The following is a 21174-nucleotide window of genomic DNA, read 5'->3' as shown; positions in this document are numbered from 1 at the left end:
GATAATCACATGCAACAAGGGTAAACATTTGCTACCTCACATTGAGTGATGTCATAGCATTAAAAAAAAAAAGAACTCACTGTTTTAACCAGATAATACTGCCAACACCCAGGGTCCAATCAAATATTACTTTCATTGCTGTCTCACCACAGAAACTGTATCTCTTGCTGCTAATATCAGCTTGATAGTAATATCAATTGTGCTGGTCATGGTAACGATTGTTTCCTGGCAGTGGCTAGAGAATGTCCCATTACCATGGTAACAAGGTGGCATGATTAGGTGTCTGATTGTCACAGGTTTGATTGCAGTGGATGGGTACAAACACTTTGTTGTAGAGAGTCAATACAGTGGCGGTAGGATAGCTAGATTGTGCCAAAACAGTTACCATGGACAGATTTTCAAGCAGCAAACTCATGTTCCTTTAATATCTTATTTCCATTTAGAATGTGCATGATATGAATGGCATAGTTACTCTCATTATACCCCCGCCAAACGAAGTTTGAAGGGGGTATATAGGAATCAGCGGACGGTCGGTCAGGCGGTCGGTCGGGTGGTCGGTCGGGCGGTCGGTCCGTTGCAAATCTTGCGTCGCGAACTACTTCCTCAGTTTTCAACCGATTCCCATAAAACTTGGCACAGATGTGTGCCTTGGGTTGTAGATGTGCAAGACGTATTTTTTGACAGTACCCAAAAGTACGTTGCCATGGTAACAGCATATTATGGGCAAAAATGGGTACAAATCTTGCGTCGCGAACTACTTCCTCAGTTTTCAACCGATTCCCATAAAACTTGGCACAGATGTGTGCCTTGGGTTGTAGATGTGCAAGCCGTATTTTTTGACAGTACCCACAAGTACGTTGCCATGGTAACGGCATATTATGGGCAAAAATGGGTACAAATCTTGCGTCGCGAACTCCTCCCACAGTTTTTGATCAATTTTTATGAAATTAGGTACAGATGTTCATCTGAATATGTTAATGTGCAAGACACATATTTCCGCAGTGGCAAAAAGTGCGTTGCCATGGTAACGGCATGTTATTGGTAAAATATAGGGCAAAATGCTTCATGGCAAAACTGCTTCATCAGTGTTCTTCCAATTCTCATGGAATTCATATTGAATGTTTGTCTTAGGATATAGGTCAGCATGACACATTTCTTGACAGTGACAAAAAGTATGTTGCCATGGTAACAGCTCACATATTATGAGCCAAAATGATGGAAAATTTTGTGTTGCAAACTACTTCCTCAGTTTTTTGCCCAATTTCCATGAAAATTGGTACAGATGTGTGCCTTTGGTTGTAGATGTGCAAGACGCATTTTTCGACAGTACCCGAAAGTACGTTGCCATGGTAATGGCATATTAATGGCAGAAGATCAAGGAAAGATCTTGCGGATTTAACTACTTCCTCAGTTTTTTGACCAAAGCTTATCAAATGTTGTTTTGACCAAAGCTTATGAAATGTTGTTTGGCGGGGGTATAACCAGTCGCTGAAGCGACATTTCTAGTTTTCTCTGTATTTTATGTGCAAGGTGTAGGAAAGCAGGTATTGCAATATTGATACTGTCATTGAGCCCTCTAAACTGCAAAATTGATGCATATGCTCCCTATACTCTGTTATTTTGCATGCAGGCTGTCAGTTTATAGTGATGTTTTAGGAGTGTGTTGCAATGACTCACTGAATGTAGTGAATGTCTATTTTTTAATCTTTTTGTTTATAAGTTGTTTCGTATTTGTATGTATTGTTAGGATGTGGTAGAGGGGTAAAGGGAACATTTGATGACCTCATGAGAGGAAGTGTTTAATCTTTGTCTTGTGATTATATGTGCATTGTTTGTGAGATCGTGCTTGCAGTGTATGCAGTCACGTTTGTTCCAAGATGGATTGTATGGCTGTTCCCCAAGACAGCCTGTGACATCACCTTTGAGTTGTTTCCCAATTTACAGGCCTGAATTCATGAAGGTGGTAAAGCTAAACCATGGTTTATGCAAATTTCTTCTGCTTAAATACTATTGACGGATTGCGTATGCCAACAGACATCCAGTAAAGGATGCGCATTTTACATGCATGTCAGAGATATGCCTATTTCATACTTATTTTAGACCATGGTCTAAATGTAAACTGCCTTCATAAATTTGGGCCACAGTGTCTGAGACGCAGAGTTTCTTTGAAGGGGTTTTTATGCCTCCGCCACTAAGTGTCTCCGGAGGCATTATGTTTTTGGGATGTCCATCCATCCGTCTGTCCATCCGTAATCAATTTTGTGGACAGTGTAACTAAAAAACCGTGTGAGGTATCCTAATGAAACTTGGCATGTAAATGTATGAGTGGGTGAAGTTAGATCTATTAACTTTTGGATGCACATTTTCAAGGTAAAAGGTCAAGGTCAATTGTTCAAATTTTCACTATTTCCCCCATGTCTAGGCAATGCCTGAAAATATTTTCTTGAAACTTAGCGTGTACATGTACTACCAAATAAAGATTCCCAAAGGAGAGTGTTGGGTCATGAAGTCAAAGGTCAGGTAGAAATGTTAAAATTTCATTTTTCCCCCATATCTCACAAATGGTTCAATGTATCTTCATTGAACTTGGTACATATGCATGTACTGACTGGCAGTGATCTTCTAGGGATTTTAGGGGTCATGGGTCAAAGGTCAGGGATCAAAGGTCAAGGTCAACTCCTCAAAATTCACTATTTCCCTCATTTCTGCAATGCCTGCAGGATTTTTCTTGAAACTTAGTATATATAAATGTATTACCCAACAGAGATTCTCTGGTGTAAATGTACTACATGGTTTTACACCAGTAATACTATTGTATCGATGCAAAATAGTTCATTCATTTGGTTTGTAAAATGGTGCATATTATACATTGTACATATCTTGTGTACAACATTACAAACCAGATATTTCATTCAGCCATTAAGTTTGTGCATTATACATAATTATGTTGCTTACTTTCAGGTGAGGACATTATAAACTGGTGAATGTAACATAACTGCCACACTACAAATGTACATAACATATTGCAACCCTTACAAGTGGTATGCGCAGAATACATTGTGTACATTTGCTGTTCTGGCCAGTGATTCCTTTAAGTTAATGACTTTCTTCTTAATTCTTCTTTATACATAAAGTCAGCCAATGATGTTCATATTTCAACATGGTCTTGAAGATCCCTACATGTGTGCTTGAATTATTTATTATAGGTGCTTGCTTTTAACCGGTTCCTCACTGGAACCTGGAATACCAAGTTCCCAAAATGTAGACGAGTGCTTGCATTCATGGCCTAAATTGATGTTTATTTGTGTTATGCTGCCAAGAAGAATTGTTTTGATAGGAAGATTAGAGTTTTTTATATCAATATCTGTTTTCTTCCCTATGAAAACTGCATGCATCCCATTCAGGTGCCTCTTACTAATGTGTAACAACAAAAAAATTGTGAGCCCATCTATTCATACCTAGCACCTAATTGATATTTTCATTCACAGGCAGATTACCAAACTGTCCTCTGTCAAGCTGCAAAAAGATTCTCGTTTGGGGTCATTGAATGCTCTCGTAGAATCGCGGGAGGAATGGGTTAAGAATAGGAAAAGTATGCATGACTAATGTTTACATACCAATTCATTTCTGATCGTATTGAAATGATCAGTGCTTGTGTGTTATTGATTTGAGACTTATTTCAATAGTCATACAGTTCTAAGAATACATAATATCACCTCATTAAAACAGATTATGATAAAAATCATAACTCGCTGTGTACATAAAATGAATGAAGATTACAAATATATGACACAAGATAATAGGTCTACCCAGTCCTCATCCCCTCCATAGCATTGGTCAGTTTGTAAATTTCTTTAAGCACCAGATTTCAAGTTTATACTCAATATGAAATTTGATTCACCAGAACAGTAAACTTCTGGTGCTATGTTACTGTTTGCGTAACAGGTTTAACAAAGTGGCAAATCATTTGCTTCTTTGTAATGCCACAAATAGCAGCATTTGGGCCTTTTTGAACATTTGCTTTACTGTGAATATTTGATTTTGTGACTTTTGTGATTCAATATTTTGATGATAGATAAAGTTTTATATGGACGTTTAACAAATGAGAATATTTGAACAATTGACAAAAATTTGAAGATTGGGCAGCTCATTAAGTCACTGATGAGTTGGATGTTCCAATGTTCCTTCGAAGAAAAAAAAAAGAAATACATGTACCATGAACAGGTTCTCTGGTCCACCCAACTTATTTTGAATTGATAAAAGCCTGGATGTAGGTTGGGATGGATGGCTGACATGCCATTCAGGCATTGCTATGCTTACTTGTCTTTTCATTTGATTCCAGTTGCACTATTTTTTATTAGTAAACTAATTGTTGTTCAACATTCATTAATGTTGTATTTTCATCTCTGATTTCTTTTGCCACAGTTTTGAGCGTCCAAAGCCAAGAGTAGGATTTGAACACGTCCAACCAGACCCCAGCAAGCTGGCCACTCCAGCTTCCAATGGCCAGGCAGAAGCTCTGGGAGTGGTAAGCAATTTACTTCTTTCATTCCTAAATATCATCACAAATGTGCTTACTTATAAATACAGTTAAACTCGCCTAAGTCGACATCGCATATGTCGAATAATCGCGCAAGTCGATAATTTTAAAAAGTCCCGATTTTTCCCCATTGACTTACGTGTATTAATTCACACATAAGTCGAATTTTTTAAGTCGAATACTCGCTTAAGTCGATGAAATTCCAAGAACACTTTCACGGAAAAACCATTGAATTCACTGTGCCTAAGTCGAATAAGATTTTATTGTGTAATAAATCACTGTCAAAATCACGAGACGCCAGTTTTTGTTTACATACAGTATATACCAAAAGAAACTGCGTAAATAAACATTAACGTTTCATTAACGCAAGCGGTTTCACCTGAATCGTTAGTAACGCAAACTAACGATCGGGAAAATTAACGTTTGCAGCAACGATGAGTAACGATCCCTAGCGCAAATTAACGATGTTTCGTTAACATTAACGATAGGTAACGCAAGAACTCACGCGAGACTTTGGTTTTGTAACGAGACCTGGTGAAAGGACGACGTAGCCCCTGCCGAGTGTAGCGATCTATGCCTTATATTTAGCGGAGTCTTTTCGCAAATCGAATCACGATTTCGCGAATGGTTAATTTGCGACCGGGGTCACCAAAAACGCACGCTGGGCCACCAAAAAAGCCGAATGTTTGCCTTCAGTTTTGGAAATGAAGCGGTAACAATCGGTTCCATAAGATGCTGAATAAATGTCAGATGTTTGCTCTTTTAATTTTGGAAATGAATAACGGTAATATTCGATTCCGTATAATACTAAAATAAATGTCGGATGTTTGCTTATACTTTTGGAATGTCAGAGATTTGATTTTGCGTTCGGAAATGAATAAGGATAAAAAAAAGTATCCGGAAGATGCTGAAATAAATGTCGAATGTTTGCTTTGACGTTCGGATATGAAAAATAATGATATTCAACTCCATACGATGATAAAATAAATGCCGGATGTTTACTTTTACGTTCGAAAGTAAATAACAATTACATTCAGCTCCGGAAGATGCTAAAGTAAATGTCGAATTATCCATTTGACATTCGGAAATGAATAACAATAAAAATCAACTTCGTACGATGATGAAATAAATGTCGGATGTTTACTTTTACGTTTGAAAGTAAATAACATTAACATTCAGCTCCGGAAGATGCTAAAGTAAATGTCGAATTATCCCTTTGACGTTCGGAAATGAATAACAATAATAATCAACTTCGTACGACGATGAGATAAATGTCGGGTGTTTGCTTTTACTTTCGAAAGTAAATAGCAATAACATTCGGCTCCAGAAGATGCTAAAATAAATGTCAGATGATTGTTTTTACGTTCGGAAGTGAATAGCAGTACATGTAATATTCTCCATACGATGCTAAATAACTGTCGGATGTTTGCTTTTAAATTTCGAAATGAATATAACAGTAACATTTAGCTGCGTTTGATGGTAAAGTTAATGTTTGATATTTGCTTTAACGTTCGGAAATGAATAACAATAGTATTCAACTCCGTCCGATGATAAAATGAATGTCTTATGTTTGCTTTTATGTTCGAAAGTAAATAGCAATAACATTCAGCTCCGAAAGATGCTAAAATAAATGTTGAATGTTTGCTTTGGCGTTCGGAAATGAATAACTATAGTATTCAACTCAGTACGATGATGAAATAATTGCCGAAAGTTCGCTTTTACGTTCGAAAGTAAATAGCATGTAACATTCGACTCCTGAAGATGCCAAAATAAATGTCAGATGATTCATTTCACTTTCGGAAGTGGACAGCAGTAACATTCGGCTCCTTACGATCATAGAATAAATGTCGGGTGTTTGCTTTTGAATTTGGAGATCGAATAACGGTAATATTCTGCTCTGTACGATGCTAAAATAAGTAACAGATTGTTTCTTTTACATTTGGAAATGATTAACGGTATCAATCGGCTCATTTAGATGATGAAATAAAAAGCGGATGTTTGCTTTCACGTTCGGAAATGAATAAGGATGATATTCAGCTCCGTAAGATCCTAGAATGAATGTCGGTTGCCTGTTTTTACATTTGAAAATGATTAACGGCAACATTCGGCTCCGGAAGGTGTTAAAATACTTGTAAATGGTGGATGATTGCTTTTACAATCAGAAATAAATAACGGTAACTTTCGGACCGAACGTAGGACCGATTTAGTTTTGCTTGTTTTTTTTTTTTTTTTTTTGTTCGGGCCACCAAAAAATAAAAATCAATCATTTTGGGGCCACCAAAATAAAAGTTATAGTGTGGAGCCCTGGCCTGCATCAATGTGGATAAAGTGTCTTGCTGAAGGGCAAATATCGGGCACACCGCTCCAGCTCTCGGCTCCAGAGTAGACAACATACATGTACATTATACATATGTACGTGTGGTGTAACTTTAAGTCGATTTTTTTTCGACTTACGTACAAGTCGAAACTCGCCTAAGTCGATGTGTTTTGCTCAGTCCCGAGAAGATCGACTTATGCGAGTTTAACTGTACTACTAAAGCTTGAATTCACTCATGGTTGTTGACAGTACCGTACAGTAGTCTCAGCATAATCAGGTACCACTTAATCAGGTTCTCCACTTGATTGACATACAAATTAAAAAGAAAAAAAAAACAACACACCCTTCCATTGTGTGCTATATTTACTGAATAATTGGGTACTAGGCATTTTCGTTATATGGGTAGAGAATTTCCAGACAAGCCTCATTTATTATTATAATTCCTCGGAGATCTTTAAAATGGGGGCAAATATTATAAGTCCTGAAGAAAATGAGATGCATAGAGAAGATAGTGCTGAGGTTTACGTTGCAATGTGCAATGTACAATCAATTCAGTCTTACTAGAAGTAGACACATTTGTGACCGTGCATCACAAAACAAACAAAAAGTCGCACCCCTTGATTTTATGTGGGGACTCAAAAAAGGTGAAATGGGTCAGCCAAGTCAATCTTGAGTTTTTCATATTTACCGAAAGAACTATCCTTCTTCTACATCATTCTTAAGTTTGGGATCATAACATGAATGGGGAAAATGTGTTTGCAACAGTTTTTCTGCAACCCATTTTAGGGGGAGAAAAGAGTGATCAGGTAAATCTTAGAGTTCCCTTTTCATTTCTTGAAATCCTTTACACACTCTTCACTTTCAAGTCTAATAACTTTTGAAAGGACAACTCTGCTGCTTTGAAAGTTAGCATTAATCATGGACAGAATATGTTGATATACCATCTTCAATTTCAGCTTAATCTGGTAATCCCTTCATTGTTGTTTCTTCGGTGGTTTACTTCCTTTTTTTGTCCCTTCATTGCACAGCTAGCACAGCTTGGTAAAGATTAAGTGCTTGAATTGACCCTGCACTTCAGAGCCTCTTTTCTCAGTTCACACTTTTACAGAGTGTGTGCTTTCTCTCTAGTATTTAGATAGGTTAGGGGAGTCCAGTTGAATTGAGTTAAACATCATTTTAAAGCTTAGAGTCTGCTCTATTAGAATCTGCCCTCAACTAAAAATCCATATCTGGCGACTTTTTGTTTGTTTCGTGATGCAGGGTCACATTTATGCATGCCATGTATACAAACCCATCCACCAGCACCACACATTCTTTCCAAACTACACACAGAGACACATTAATCTACGGCAGACTACGCCATACTTACCTCCACCATTAATGCTATTCTCTTACTCTACCCGCTATTTACTGGCAAACGTTCTCTTTTAGGAAAGAACAACTCTCAGAGAGAGTCTGTAAACACAGACTAGCCATTGTGATGACAGATTCCCCTAGGGCACAGTGGGAAACCTCACACTCGATACTATATAATGGCCTATCGTGGTAGATACCTCCTCTTTCCTTTGCCGGCGCCTGATTCGAGCAGTAGTCGGACGCGCCCGCTAGAATTATTTGGTTCTAACACCGGCACTTCCTACCTACATCTACAACTTTAGAAAATTCCTAAGTGACGAAATGTAAGAACCGGCCCCCAAACGGGGATGTATAATACGTGAGATGGAGAAAAGAAGCGAGAAAACCATCCCTAACGGCCAAAAGAACACAGGATCTGTGAATACGGGCGATGGTAGCGCGTGCAGAGATAGGTCTGCTACGGACGTCCCATACATGAGCAATATCAACACGGGGAAAAACGATGTGGAAAATGCAAATGAGAACACATTACCACCAAAGAAAGATAACCCCAAATCCCATGAGCCGTCGTCAGATCGGGGGAAAAATCGGGATGAATCTCATCAGAGTGAGGGTAGAACGATGAGCCCCTCTGCCAAGAAAGACAAACTCAAAGTCAAACTCTCGTAAAACACACTCACAAATCTCCACAGAGAAAGCCTACAACGTGCAGGGAATCTAGCACTGGGGCAGAGGTTGCCCCCTCGATTCATACACAAACCTTCACTACACGGGGAACAGAGGTTGCTACTCCCGAGCCCCAAAATTCCAAAATGGCGACTAACGAAAACGCTACACAATCCATGGCTACGGTCGCCCCTACTTCGGATCTATTGTTACCAAATCCATTTGCTGACCCGACAACGGCTGCCAGTTGGTTTCTCCAAACGTTTCAGACGGCTTTCCAGAACCAAAACAAGCAAAACAGCGGTAACTTTTCGACCCGTGCTAAGCCTCGTTCGACTGCACCATTGACGGTCTCCCACCCCGACGGGGCCGGCGATACGGACACTGGCGCTCCGCTGAGCTCTCCCGGGGAACCGGGCAGACTTTCGCGGCCAAGACACCGAGAACCGACGTTGCGACAAAACGGCAAACGTAGTCCGAGCCCCGCATGAGAGGATCATGCGTTGCCAAGTTAGCGGCTTCAATTCAACTTGATGACGAATCAGACTCTGAGTTCAGCTATCATCGTCCTGCTATGGTGAGCTCAAGGAAAAGGAAATGGACAGATTCACTGCTATCTTCGTCCTCTTCCATGGGAGCGCATTACCGAAAGAGGACAGCGCGGTCTTCATCTGAGGTGGATTCTGTCTCTGTTACCGACATTGGGGGATCCCAGCCCCATGCACAAAGCAGAGATCACTCCAAAGACGTTGAGGAGATTAAGACACCTTCAGCAGCAGAGATCATAACCAAATACTGCCCACAACGGAGAGCAGAAACAGACAACCAAGAGCAAGACATACCAAAACCCATCCTCTGCTTGGACTCGGATCTAAGTGGGGGTAAACAGACCTCATATTGCAACTGATTGATAAATTGCCCTATATCGACGTACATAAGCACTGAATTGATCAGTGTTCTAGTAGAAGCCATGATAAAAAATCATGGGCATACATACTCGAGCAGGATGCTTTTCCCCCTGTTCTCACTTATCATGAAAGTGCTAATCAAGATTCAGGAAGAGGAAGCGAACACTCTCCTGATAGCCCCATGGTGGCTCCGTTGTCCATGTGAACCTTCTGTATGATTTTCCAATGGTCCTTCTAGCCAGGGAAGACATCCTAAGACAACTGGGAACGAGGCTGACACTCTGGCCAATTACAGGGCAGCAGCACTTGAGGCAGGGCTTTCAGAAAGGGCTGCCAACCTTACAGCACAGTGTCTGAGAGAATCAACCAGAAACACATACAACTCAAGACTGCTGTACTACGTTAGATGGTGCAGGGAGATGGAGATTAATCCACGCAAAGCATCTTTAGGTGAGATTGCAGATTTTCTAGTCTCTCTCTATGACAAAATGTTATCCGTTGCCACCATCCAAGGTTACAGGTCTGCCATTGGAGCAATGCATGAAGGTTTTGACAATGGTGAATCTGTCTCCTCCTCTATCATGCTCACAAGATTAGTGAAAGCTAATCTTGCCACCATCCGAGGTTACAGGTCTGCCATTGGAGTAATACATGAAGGTTTTGACAATGTTGAATCTGTCTCCTCCTCTATCATGCTCACAAGACTAATGAAAGCGTTTTTCCTCAACAGACCAAACAGAAAGACATTGTTCCCATCCTGGAGCCTTCCGAAGGTTCTCCAAGCTCTCAGCAGGGCCCTCTTTGAACCTATGTACAAGGCATCGCTCAAAGTCCTACCTATCAAAACAGTTTTTCTCCTCTCAGCAGCTTCAGGTCAGCGCCGTAGCTCCATCCATGCCCTCACCACTATGAAAGGTCATATTCGCTGGGAGAAAAACAAAGTCAGACTTCTTCCCCATTGGCAAAAAACCAGCATGAGGCCTTGCAAATGTTGGAAATTGTACTTCTATCCATTAACTCCATAGGTGAAGATAAGCTGTGGTGTCCCGTTCGAGCACTCAAATGGTACGTCCACAGGACACGTGACCTGAGGTCATCCAAACAACTCTTTGTAAGTTTCCAACCACCACACAAAGCAGTCTGTATCTTGCTGGATTGTAACAGCAATCAAATCAGCAGGCCAAGATGCCCTTTTCTCAGACAGAATTCGAGCTCATGACTTTAGAGGATTGGCTGCCTCATGGGCAAAGGAGCAGGCATGGAAGACATCCTAAAAGCTGCTTACTGGGCCAACACAAATACCTTTACTACTTGTTACTTGTCTAATGTACTTCACACTGAGACTAAGTTTGCTAGGGCAGTCCTGTCCTGCACTCATTCTTAACTCGGGTAACCTAGACACATTCCTAAGAATAATTGAACTTTTGTATCGTTCTTTTTCAGTACACAAGAGAAATATGGTATACACAAATGACATGCTTATATCAACCTATCGGAACATGCTAGCCCTGGCATTGTTGTTGATCTTTTCACCTACAGGGTAGTTCTGTCTTACTTACCTGTTGTTCCAACTCCCTTAATGGTTATAATGTGGTACTCTAGCATTAATGGTGTAGGTAAGTGTGGTGTAGTCTGCCGTAGATATGAATTTTCAGTAATGAAAATCAGATCTACTAAGTAGCCGTACTTACCTATACCACACCCTCCCTCCACCCCACATGAGCATCAGCTAAGGCGCCGCAGGAAAGAGGTGTCTACCGCGATAGTCCATCATACTGTAAAACAAGGAATGTTCACGTGCATTTTAATTTCGCGAATTTCGCAAGCGCAAAGATTTGCGAAATTAAAATGCACGCGAAAGTTCTTGTTACACTATATGCATTGAATGCCAGTGGAAGTTCGCGAAAATTTCATGCCGCAAAAATTTCATGCCGCAAAAAAGGACCGTCGGCTCCAATTCGCGAAAAATTCATGCTGCGAATATATCATGTTTTACAGTATAGTATCGAGTGCGGGGTTTCCCGCTGTGCCCTAGGGGAGTCTGTGAATTGTCACACGACTCTCTCTGAGAGTTGTTCTCTCCTAAAAGAGAACCTTTGCCGGTAAATAGCGGGTAGAGTAAGGGAATATCATTAATGGTGTAGGTAAGTATGGCTACTTCTATAGTAGATCCGATTTTTCACTACTGAAAATTCATATCAAGGAAAAGAATAAGCTAGCTCCAATGATGCTTCAACCTTCTTCAGACTGGAAGAAATAACTATAAATTTATCAGTTCATATTTTTCTTCTTCAATGGTACCAATACAACTGCACCACCACATGAATGTCATGCAGTAATGATTGCATTTTTCGTGATTGACAATGCCATGTTAACATGACCTTATGAAAGTAAATTGCATGGATTACCAGTTAAAAACTCATCTTTTGAACAATGCATTCTATGTTTGAATTATGTATGTCGTGATTATTACTTTGTAATGCAGTAGAGTATGTTATTACAGTAGCTGTGCAGTATAAATGTCCTTTATTATTGTTATTATCATCCTTTGCAGTTGGTCATCAATAGTATATGGTATCCAATCATAATAAGTTTGTTGGGTTGCTATGTTGTTCTCATTTAAGCCATAACGGGAAAAACTGAGATTTCTGTAAAGAACATTGTGTGACTTTAGAGGAGCTGTGGCTGTAGTGACATAACATGCTGTATGATAATTTAACAGATGGGTGCATGTTAGTGTATGGTAGCTGTAATGTGAAGAAACACGCTGTCCGGGAATTGGGTACTCTGCTTAATTAGGTAATTAAGAAATGCTCTGCCCAGCATTATACCATTATGATGAGACTACTACTGTAAAACGAGTAATGTTCGCGTGCATTTTAATTTCGCGAATTTCGCGAGCGCCAAGATTTGCGAAATTAAAATGCACACGAAAGTTCTTGTCCACACTACATGCATTGAATGCCAGTGGCAGTTCGCGTAAATTTCATGCCGCAAAAAAAAAAAAAAAAGGCCGTCAGCTCCAATTCACGAAAAATTCATGCCGCGAATATATCATGTTTTACAGTATATGATGAATCAAATTTTGTGAGGAGACGTATCAAGACACAGTTTGAATGTGCTGCTCTGTGGATGAACTACTTCTGTATATGCAATGACCCGTTGATTGCAATAGTCAAAACACCTGACAAAAGAAATTGGAGACAGTAATGGCTTGAAGGTCTTTTGCAGAAATTGTAATATAATAATGTTGTCCTTTCTTGGGAAAATGTATTCAACCATAAGAAATCTACTGGTCATCCCACACCATATTATGTGATCCTGCATCACACAAAAAAGTAAGAAAGAAAAGAAGTCACCAGAAATGGATTTTTAGTGAAGGGCAGATTCGGAAAGAGTAGACACTAAGCTTTAAAATGATGTGTCAAGTCAAATGGACTCCCCTAACCTACCTAAATAATGGAAAAGAAGCACACACTGGAAAAGTGTGAACTGAGAAAACAGGCTCTGAAGTACAGGGTCTATTCATGCCCTAAATCTTTACCAAGCCATGCTAGCTGTTCGATGAAAGGGTCAAAACACAGGATGTAATCCACTTGAGCAACAACAATGAAGGGATTATCGGATTAAGCTGAAATTGAGCATTTTCTATAAACACATTTTATCCATGATTAATACCAACTTTCAAAGCAGTTGCGATATCCTATCAAAAGTTATTAGACTTAAAAGTGAAGAGTGTGCAAAGGATTTCAAGAATTGAAAAGGGGCCCCTAAGACATACTTGATCATTTTACTCTCCCCCAAAAAAGGGGTTGTAGAAAAACTGCTGAAAACACACTTTCCTATTCATGTTAAGATTCCAGACTAAAGAGTAATGTAGAAGAAAGATAGCTCTTTAAAGGACAAGTTCACCTTCATAAACATAAGGATTGAGAGAATGCAGCAATATTAGTAGAACACATCAGTGAAAGTTTGAGGAAAATTGGACAATCGATGCAAAAGTTATGAATTTTTTAAAATTTTTGTGTTGGAACCGCTGGTTGAGGAGACTACTAAGGCTCGTGATGTCGTATGAGTACAACAGTATAAAGAAAATGTAGAGAAAATTCAACATATTTTCACTTTTTTCGCATAATAAAAGAGCACTTGACTTGCCTCTTTCTAAAGGCAATGGGAATAATATTACCCATAACATATGTCAGTAACGAGTCGAGGGAATGTGTACTTTTTTCAAAAGATGAAATTTTGTGAAATTCTCTTTATATTTTCCTTATATGTGACCCGCTACAACAAAATGATCCTAAAGTCGGGCGAGGTCGATTATTTGAAAATTGCATGACACAATTCCCTAATCGTTCTGCTTTAAATTGATATATAACACGTCTTATAAAAATAATCGGCTGCGGAGATATCGATGCTTAAAAGAGAGCATGTCAAGACGTCTGGGAAATCACTGTTTCAAGAAAGCGCCCTAAAAGTTCTCCTTGCGACGCAATCACAATCAAGAGACACGCAAGTCAGTATTCACCTCCGGACAATAGAAGTTAAGCCCTAGCAACCCCCGAAATGCTCATTCAAACACAGCGTCGGCGGTCTCCTCACCGACCAATCAGTGACCAGGATGTCAGGAGAAGCGGCTAGGCATAGCGCAACCCGCCCGCACGCACCAGTCGACTGGGCAGTGTGCGAGCTTCACGCTTCGGGTAGCAGCGAGCAGCAAACTGACCAATGAGATCACTCTGGTCGTTGTTAGGGGCGGATCCTATGTGTGGCGCTCAATCCACATGTTCGAACCAGTTTCTGCTTCGTTGAAACGACAAAAAAACATGGCCCAGAAAAACGCTATTTTTTGGTCTTTCCTTTCATCATTTTGCTTCAAAATTTCGACAGATGATAGAAGACATGTGAGACTCTAATAATATGTCAAATTCAGAAAATCGTAAGTTTTGTCCAATTTTGATGCTCTAACTTCAAACTCGATTTTCACGGCTTCGACCGTGCGCGACTTTAGGACCATTTTGTTGTAGTGGGTCACATATTGTTGTACGCATGTGGCATCATACACTGCAGTAGTCTTCTCATCCAGCGGTGACTGCACAAAAACGGATTGTCTGATTTTCCTCAAACTTTCAATGATGTGTTCTACTGATATTGCTACATTCTCTCAATCCTTATGTTAATGAAGGTGAACTTGTCCTGTAACTCATTATGTGCCATGGTGGAAATATCCCCCATGTGCCACATTATTCTGAGACACCAACATAGTCATACGTTGAGAAAACATTCTGTTTTTAAAATATATATAACCTTAATAGACTTATATTAAAGGGTGTGTACAGTTCTGGTCGAGGTGAGGATTTAGCTTTTAATGTTTTGCGAGATATTCAGAAACCTCTCTATGAAATGTGAAATAGCATACAATATTCTATGGGGTATCAAAAGTTTATTTGATGAAAATCGGTTTTGAAGTGGCCGATATATCCAAAAACAAGGTGAAACAAAGAGATCCTAATAAAGTTGTGGCCTGTAGTCTTTTATTATTATCACATTTTTTGATATCTCAGCCATTTGACAACCAATTTTCATCAAATAAACGTTGAATCCTTCTTAAAATTACATGCTCTTTCATATTTCATAAGAGGTTGCTCATTATTTCACTTAGGAATGTACAATTGTAAAAAACCTGAATCCCCACCTCAGTGACCAGTACTGTACAGCCCCTTTAAATTGTTGACAAAGTGAGCAAAGTTGTAAAGAAAATGCCAAGCTTTACATCGATGTAAATTCTACGATAAATCTATAATTGCTTTTCGTTCAAATGCCCAGTAGCTACATTACCGTAAATATATGACTTTTGCACACAAAGCAGTGACAGAAACTTAGAATTTGCACGCAAAACCAGTATAAAACACTGCTTGTTAGTCAATCACCACATAGAATGCAAGCTATAGACGAGAGGAACGGAATCGCGAGAAACACTTTCATTGTACTGTGGCATTTGGCGATTTATCGATCTGTTTGGGCGGGTTTCTGCGTTTGAGCAGAATATGCAAAGTTGGCATGCCGTCGACTGAGTTGGAGGTGCGAATGTGGCACATAAAGAGTTAAGAAAATATGAAAAACATGTTAAGATCCCAGACTAAAGAGTAATGTAGAAGAAGGATAGCCCTTTAAGAAAATATGAAAAACTCAAGATTGACCCGGTTGGCCCATTCCACCTTTTTTGAGTCCTCACGTAAAATCAAGGGGTGCGACATTTGGTTTTGTGATGCTCGGTTGCATGTTATGTTTATATCTGTGTATTATTTCATTATGTCAATGTGTTTGCAGTAGTAGGTCATTCTTTCAAGTTACTAGCACAGGAATAATATAAATATTTGATAAGAGCATTTACAAATATGTGTTATTTTACTACCTGGATGAATCAAAATCTATATTGATGCATTTCATACAAGCCATATTGCTGTTGTTAGGTGACAGTTCAAGCATAGGCGTAGTCCTTCAGTACTGTTGTAGAAATACTAAAATTCATGATTTCTGTTACTGCACCAGTTCAACTGTTTTGTGGATACAAGACTATTGAGGGGATTTTTGTTTATTCTGGCAGGCCCAGGGTGTTGAGGAGGATAACGTGCCGTCCGGTGAGAACCTGGGACTGATTCAGTTCTCCCTCATGTATGACTTCCCTGACCAGACACTGATACTCAGGATTGTGAAAGCAAAACAACTTCCAGCCAAAGATTTCAGGTTTGTCTCTGAGTGCTTGCCATGTCACCAGCTTCTTGCTGGATGCTGGCCATCACTACTGCCTACCATCCAGCCTATTTAAGAGTAGGGGTACAGAACTCCTCAGTTTTTTAGATAGATTGCACCATCAGATCTCCAAAGCGGGGAAAATAAGTGCAGCTGGCCTAATTTCAATTGTTTCATTTGAAAAGAACAGCAGTGCTTGGTTGATAGTTGTGTGATGACATACCTAAGTGTGCTTCCCTTCTATGATGTGAAGAGATACAGAAAGTGGCTTGATAAAGACACCTGCCAGAGTATACTCAGGACTAGTCTTCAACAAGTTAACTAATGGTAGTAAAGCTGTCATTTATGTAAAACATAATGTCAGACCTGGGGTGTATTAGAAAGCTATTCAAGCAATCACCATTTTGTTTGTATTATCAAGAAGATTTTATACTTGGAGTTCCAACTGGCTGTAATTATTCCAAAATTACCTCTCAAACCGATCTCAGGTATTGTGCTACAAGAATGAAATATCCAGTAGTAGAACGATCACATGTGGAGTACCACAAGGATCAGTACTGGGACCCACACTGTTCCTATTATACATCAATGATTTACCCAGCTCATCGAACTATTTTCAGTTCAGACTATTCGCTTATGATTCAAACATTTTTCATACATTCCAAAGGTACAAAAGAAATTGACATCGATGATGTAAATAGAAAATTGAATGAGGTACAGGAATGGTGTATTGTAAATAAATTAACTATTAACTTGAAGAAAACAAATTATGTGATTATTAAAGGACCAAGACAACCAATTGCAATTAAAGGTGTGTTAACAGTCTCTGAAATGGTTATAGAAAGAGTACATGTAGCATCTTTTGTAGGAATCCAAATTGATGAGACCTTGATGTGGAAGGATCAGATTCAGTGTATCAACAATTATATATTAGGCGCAAAATTGGCTTAATTTTTAAGTTAAGATACTTTGTGCCAAGGCATGTTCTCATGCTTTTATATAAATTCTTTATACTATCACACATTATACTTTATGGAATTAAAGTATGGGGAAGTACCTACAGAAGCCGCTTAAGTTGTATATTTTTAGCACAAAAAATGGCCGTGAGAGCAATTACATTTCCCCCCTTAAGAACAAGTTCTAGGCCATTATTCACCAGTCTAGGAGTGTTAGATGTTTTTGACCTGCATAAGCTTGCAGTGTCAACCTTTGTCTATGATCTACACAAGGGACATTTACCACATTCTGTAACGCAATATTATGAGCCAATGAATCACGCATACAGGACTAGAGGCAAAGATCATTCCATGCTTAGACTCCCGAAATGTAAAACAACACATGGTACATTTTCTATATCTTTTGTCGCGTCAAAGTTTTGGAATAGTTTGCCCAAAAATATTCAGGAGGAAAGAACAAGATCTTCATTTCGAAGAAACCAAAAAAAAAAATCACTTGTTAAATGAAGTTTAGTGAAGAAAAGAATATTCAGTGTTTAGTTTAATGTACTTTTATAGTACAGTTACTTTAAAAGAGTAGACCTTGCAATAAGCAGCTTAAATATACATGTAGTTATAATGGGAGAACCATTCTCGACTAGCACTTGCGCTAACTTTTGGTTCCCCCTTTAACAACAGTATCTTCTGTTTTTCTATTTTTTTTTCAGAACCTTTGTCTATGCGTATTTCTACATTACATACTTATTCATACTCTTTGCCTTTTCAGTGATGAATGTATCACAACGAAACTAAATCTATTTTACCACATATATTCTTATGTAAGATAAATATAAGTATGTAAAATATATGCTTGCATAGCTGTAAGAACCTTGTACAAAATCATTGTATTCTCATAAAAATTTTCATGTTATCATATCCTACCCTATGGAATTTCATGTTATCATGTTATCATATTCACATGTATGTTGTTAATAATAAAACTCAACTCAACTCAAACAATTGTCAGATTTCTATTGATGTACAAAAGAATTCCACAGGTGCACTTCTGCCTTTGATGATCGATGTTTGACGCTGCCGTCTTGCTGAGCAAACTGGAGATTCATTTTGAATGTTATCATAATGTTGGCTATATTTTGCTTATCTATTTATTAAATGAAATGAAATTTCACTTAATGATAAAGCATGATTGTAAAACAAAAGTCAATCCCGTCGAGAAATTTGTGCAAAAGTGTAAATCAGAGCTATATCATGTGAAAAAAAAAGAAAAAAAAGTACCATCCTGGAAAGCTGGTTTTATCACTTTTCCGCTTAATTTTCACAAATGAAACTAATATGGAATAATCTTCAAGTATAATTCTTTATTGATATATATATCAGATTAGTGTCTGGGTATGCCCAGTTGAGTAATTTTCATCTTTATTTCAGCATTTTTTCCCAATTTCTATTCGCGCATCCTCGTGTCTGTACCACGTACCTTTTATTAGAAGGGATAGTGAAAAGTAATTACCATCACAAAGACATATCTTCCTTTGAAAGTGGCTGGTGATTATGCAATGAGACACGAGTCAATTGTCTTCCTATCTGCACGGCAGATTCTGTTTGGCACATGCTTCAAATATTTTTGAGCAGCGGCTTCGAACATGTAGCAAAAGAAATAAGACGGTTGTTACTCCATTCTCTTGTACCTCCTTGGTATTATCCCCTCCCCCTGCAGTGGCACCAGTGACCCATTTGTGAAAATCATGCTCCTGCCAGACAAGAAAGTCAAAATGGAAACCAAGGTGAAGAGGAAAAACCTCAGTCCCATCTGGAATGAATCCTTCCATTTTGAAGGTAAAACACGTTATATTATTCCTTTCATTTTTTTTTTTCATTTGATGTTGAACTAAATTGTTTTTGCTTTTAGGAATACATCAGCAAAATATGTTACGACAACTTTTCAGGGGGTATAGAATCTGTAATAGCAGTCTTTTTGGCCCATTCCCCTTGGAATGGTCAATGTATGGGTCAATTTGTCAGTATTTGTCAGTTTTTTGCTCATCCTGGGGGTGGATCTATTCATGTCCCTTCTGAATAAACACCTACCTGTGTGCATTTCTGTATTTCAACCTCACATTCCATGTACAGACGATAAGACAAAAAGTTGCTCAATAGCAGAGCAACTTTTTCTTTGTATCTTCGTCTGGCCCCCTCCTAGCAAGAGACAAAATGCTCTGTCCCTTGGATAGGACATAAAATGGAGGTCCTGTGTGTGAGATACTGAAGACTCACACATGGAAAAGGACCTACTTCATTCATTCATCACAAGGAGTTAGATATTAACCCTTTGAAATGGTCCACCTATCCTTCCCACACAAGGAAAATAGGCAATAATGCCGACATCTCGTGGCTCACTTGAGGCGACTAGCAATAATCAACCAACAGTATCAACTAGGCACAGTGTGCCAGACAAAAAGAAGAAGAAGGTACTGTCTGCAAAAGGAAGTGGAAGCATGGCTGTCATTATTTATTTATTTATTTATCTTTTTATCTATTTATTTCTTGGTTTTATTTATTTCATACTGCAGGGTTGGCCTGCTCAGTTTCATAAAACTGCTTTCCAAAGGCCCCCTGCAGTAACAACAATTACTGACCCTACTGATTTGTTTTCTCCACAAACTAACACCATTTCTTGTTTCACTCTAATTATTTATTTTCCCATAGATTGTTCAAAACAAAAACACAGGTTCAGTCTATCAAAGAATGTCTCTCTATAAGTATTAAACATTTTCTGTCCTTATCTTTCTACCAAACTCTAGTGACCCTGTTAGTAGTTAGTGTTTTTATTGCCAAATCGGGCAGTCAATAGCCTACTCTGTATTTTGTCGGCTGAGAGCCAACTTGATATTGACACTATACTATGGCCATGGCAATGGTGTCCCTGTTATTACTACTAGACATGTTTCAAGTGTGAACAGGGTTATTTGTATTGAAGATATTACTTCTCTATAAACAGTCATGAGAAAATAAATGATTTTATGTAAATGTGGACAAGTGAGCATGTTTCTAGCCAATGTTATTTATAGAATTCTATTGAGTGGGCATATTGCTTGTAGAATAGAGGGCACACAATTGCAGAAAGCTTGAGTTAGCACAATAACCAATATGACCCTGTCATTGCTAAATGATAATCTAGGATGTGAGTCATGCTTCAAATTTTTGTATGTATTTTTCTTAAATTGTTATATTTACAAGTGAGACTCCTTTAATTTCTACTTTCCATGATTCAGACACACACAAAAAAAGAAGATCTTTGGATACAAAGCATGTCATTTGATGGATGTGATTATTATTTTATTTTGAAGTGCAAGGTCCATACTATTCAAGATGTGTAAGGCAGCAGCCTGGAGGAAGTAGTGCAGTATTGTGTCTGTGTGTGTGTTAGAGCACCGCTTGCTCCACCGCAATCCATATTTCAGTCCAGTTTTGATGAACTGTAATAATGGAATATTTTCAATTAGCACGCTTCACGCTTCATCGATACTAGGAATAGTGATTAGTTTCCTCCAGTGCCCAGTAGATCCCTCACACACCTCCTCCCCTCCCTGTATGGACACACATACATGGCAATGTGTACTATTCTGCCTCCTCTACCAAATTCAAATACGCGAGCAAGTGAGAGAGAGAGAGAGAGAGAGA

General features: G+C 38.8%; 1 protein-coding gene and 1 pseudogene across 1 annotated transcript in view; both read left to right on the top strand.

Annotated features, from left to right (window-relative positions):
* Positions 1-21174, top strand: part of LOC140228640 (synaptotagmin-7-like) — a 200517-nt gene that overhangs the window by 167596 nt on the left and 11747 nt on the right. Inside the window, exons 6-8 of the mRNA XM_072308889.1 lie at positions 4426-4528; positions 16395-16534; positions 19211-19329. Of these exons, the coding sequence (XP_072164990.1) occupies positions 4426-4528; positions 16395-16534; positions 19211-19329 (362 nt within the window). The remainder of the gene's footprint in view (positions 1-4425; positions 4529-16394; positions 16535-19210; positions 19330-21174) is intronic.
* On the top strand, positions 9367-11061 carry LOC140228392 (uncharacterized; annotated as a pseudogene).

The sequence above is a fragment of the Diadema setosum genome, chromosome 5, assembly GCF_964275005.1.
Source record: "Diadema setosum chromosome 5, eeDiaSeto1, whole genome shotgun sequence".
NCBI lineage: Eukaryota > Metazoa > Echinodermata > Echinoidea > Diadematoida > Diadematidae > Diadema > Diadema setosum.
This window is presented reverse-complemented; position numbering and strand designations above follow the sequence as displayed.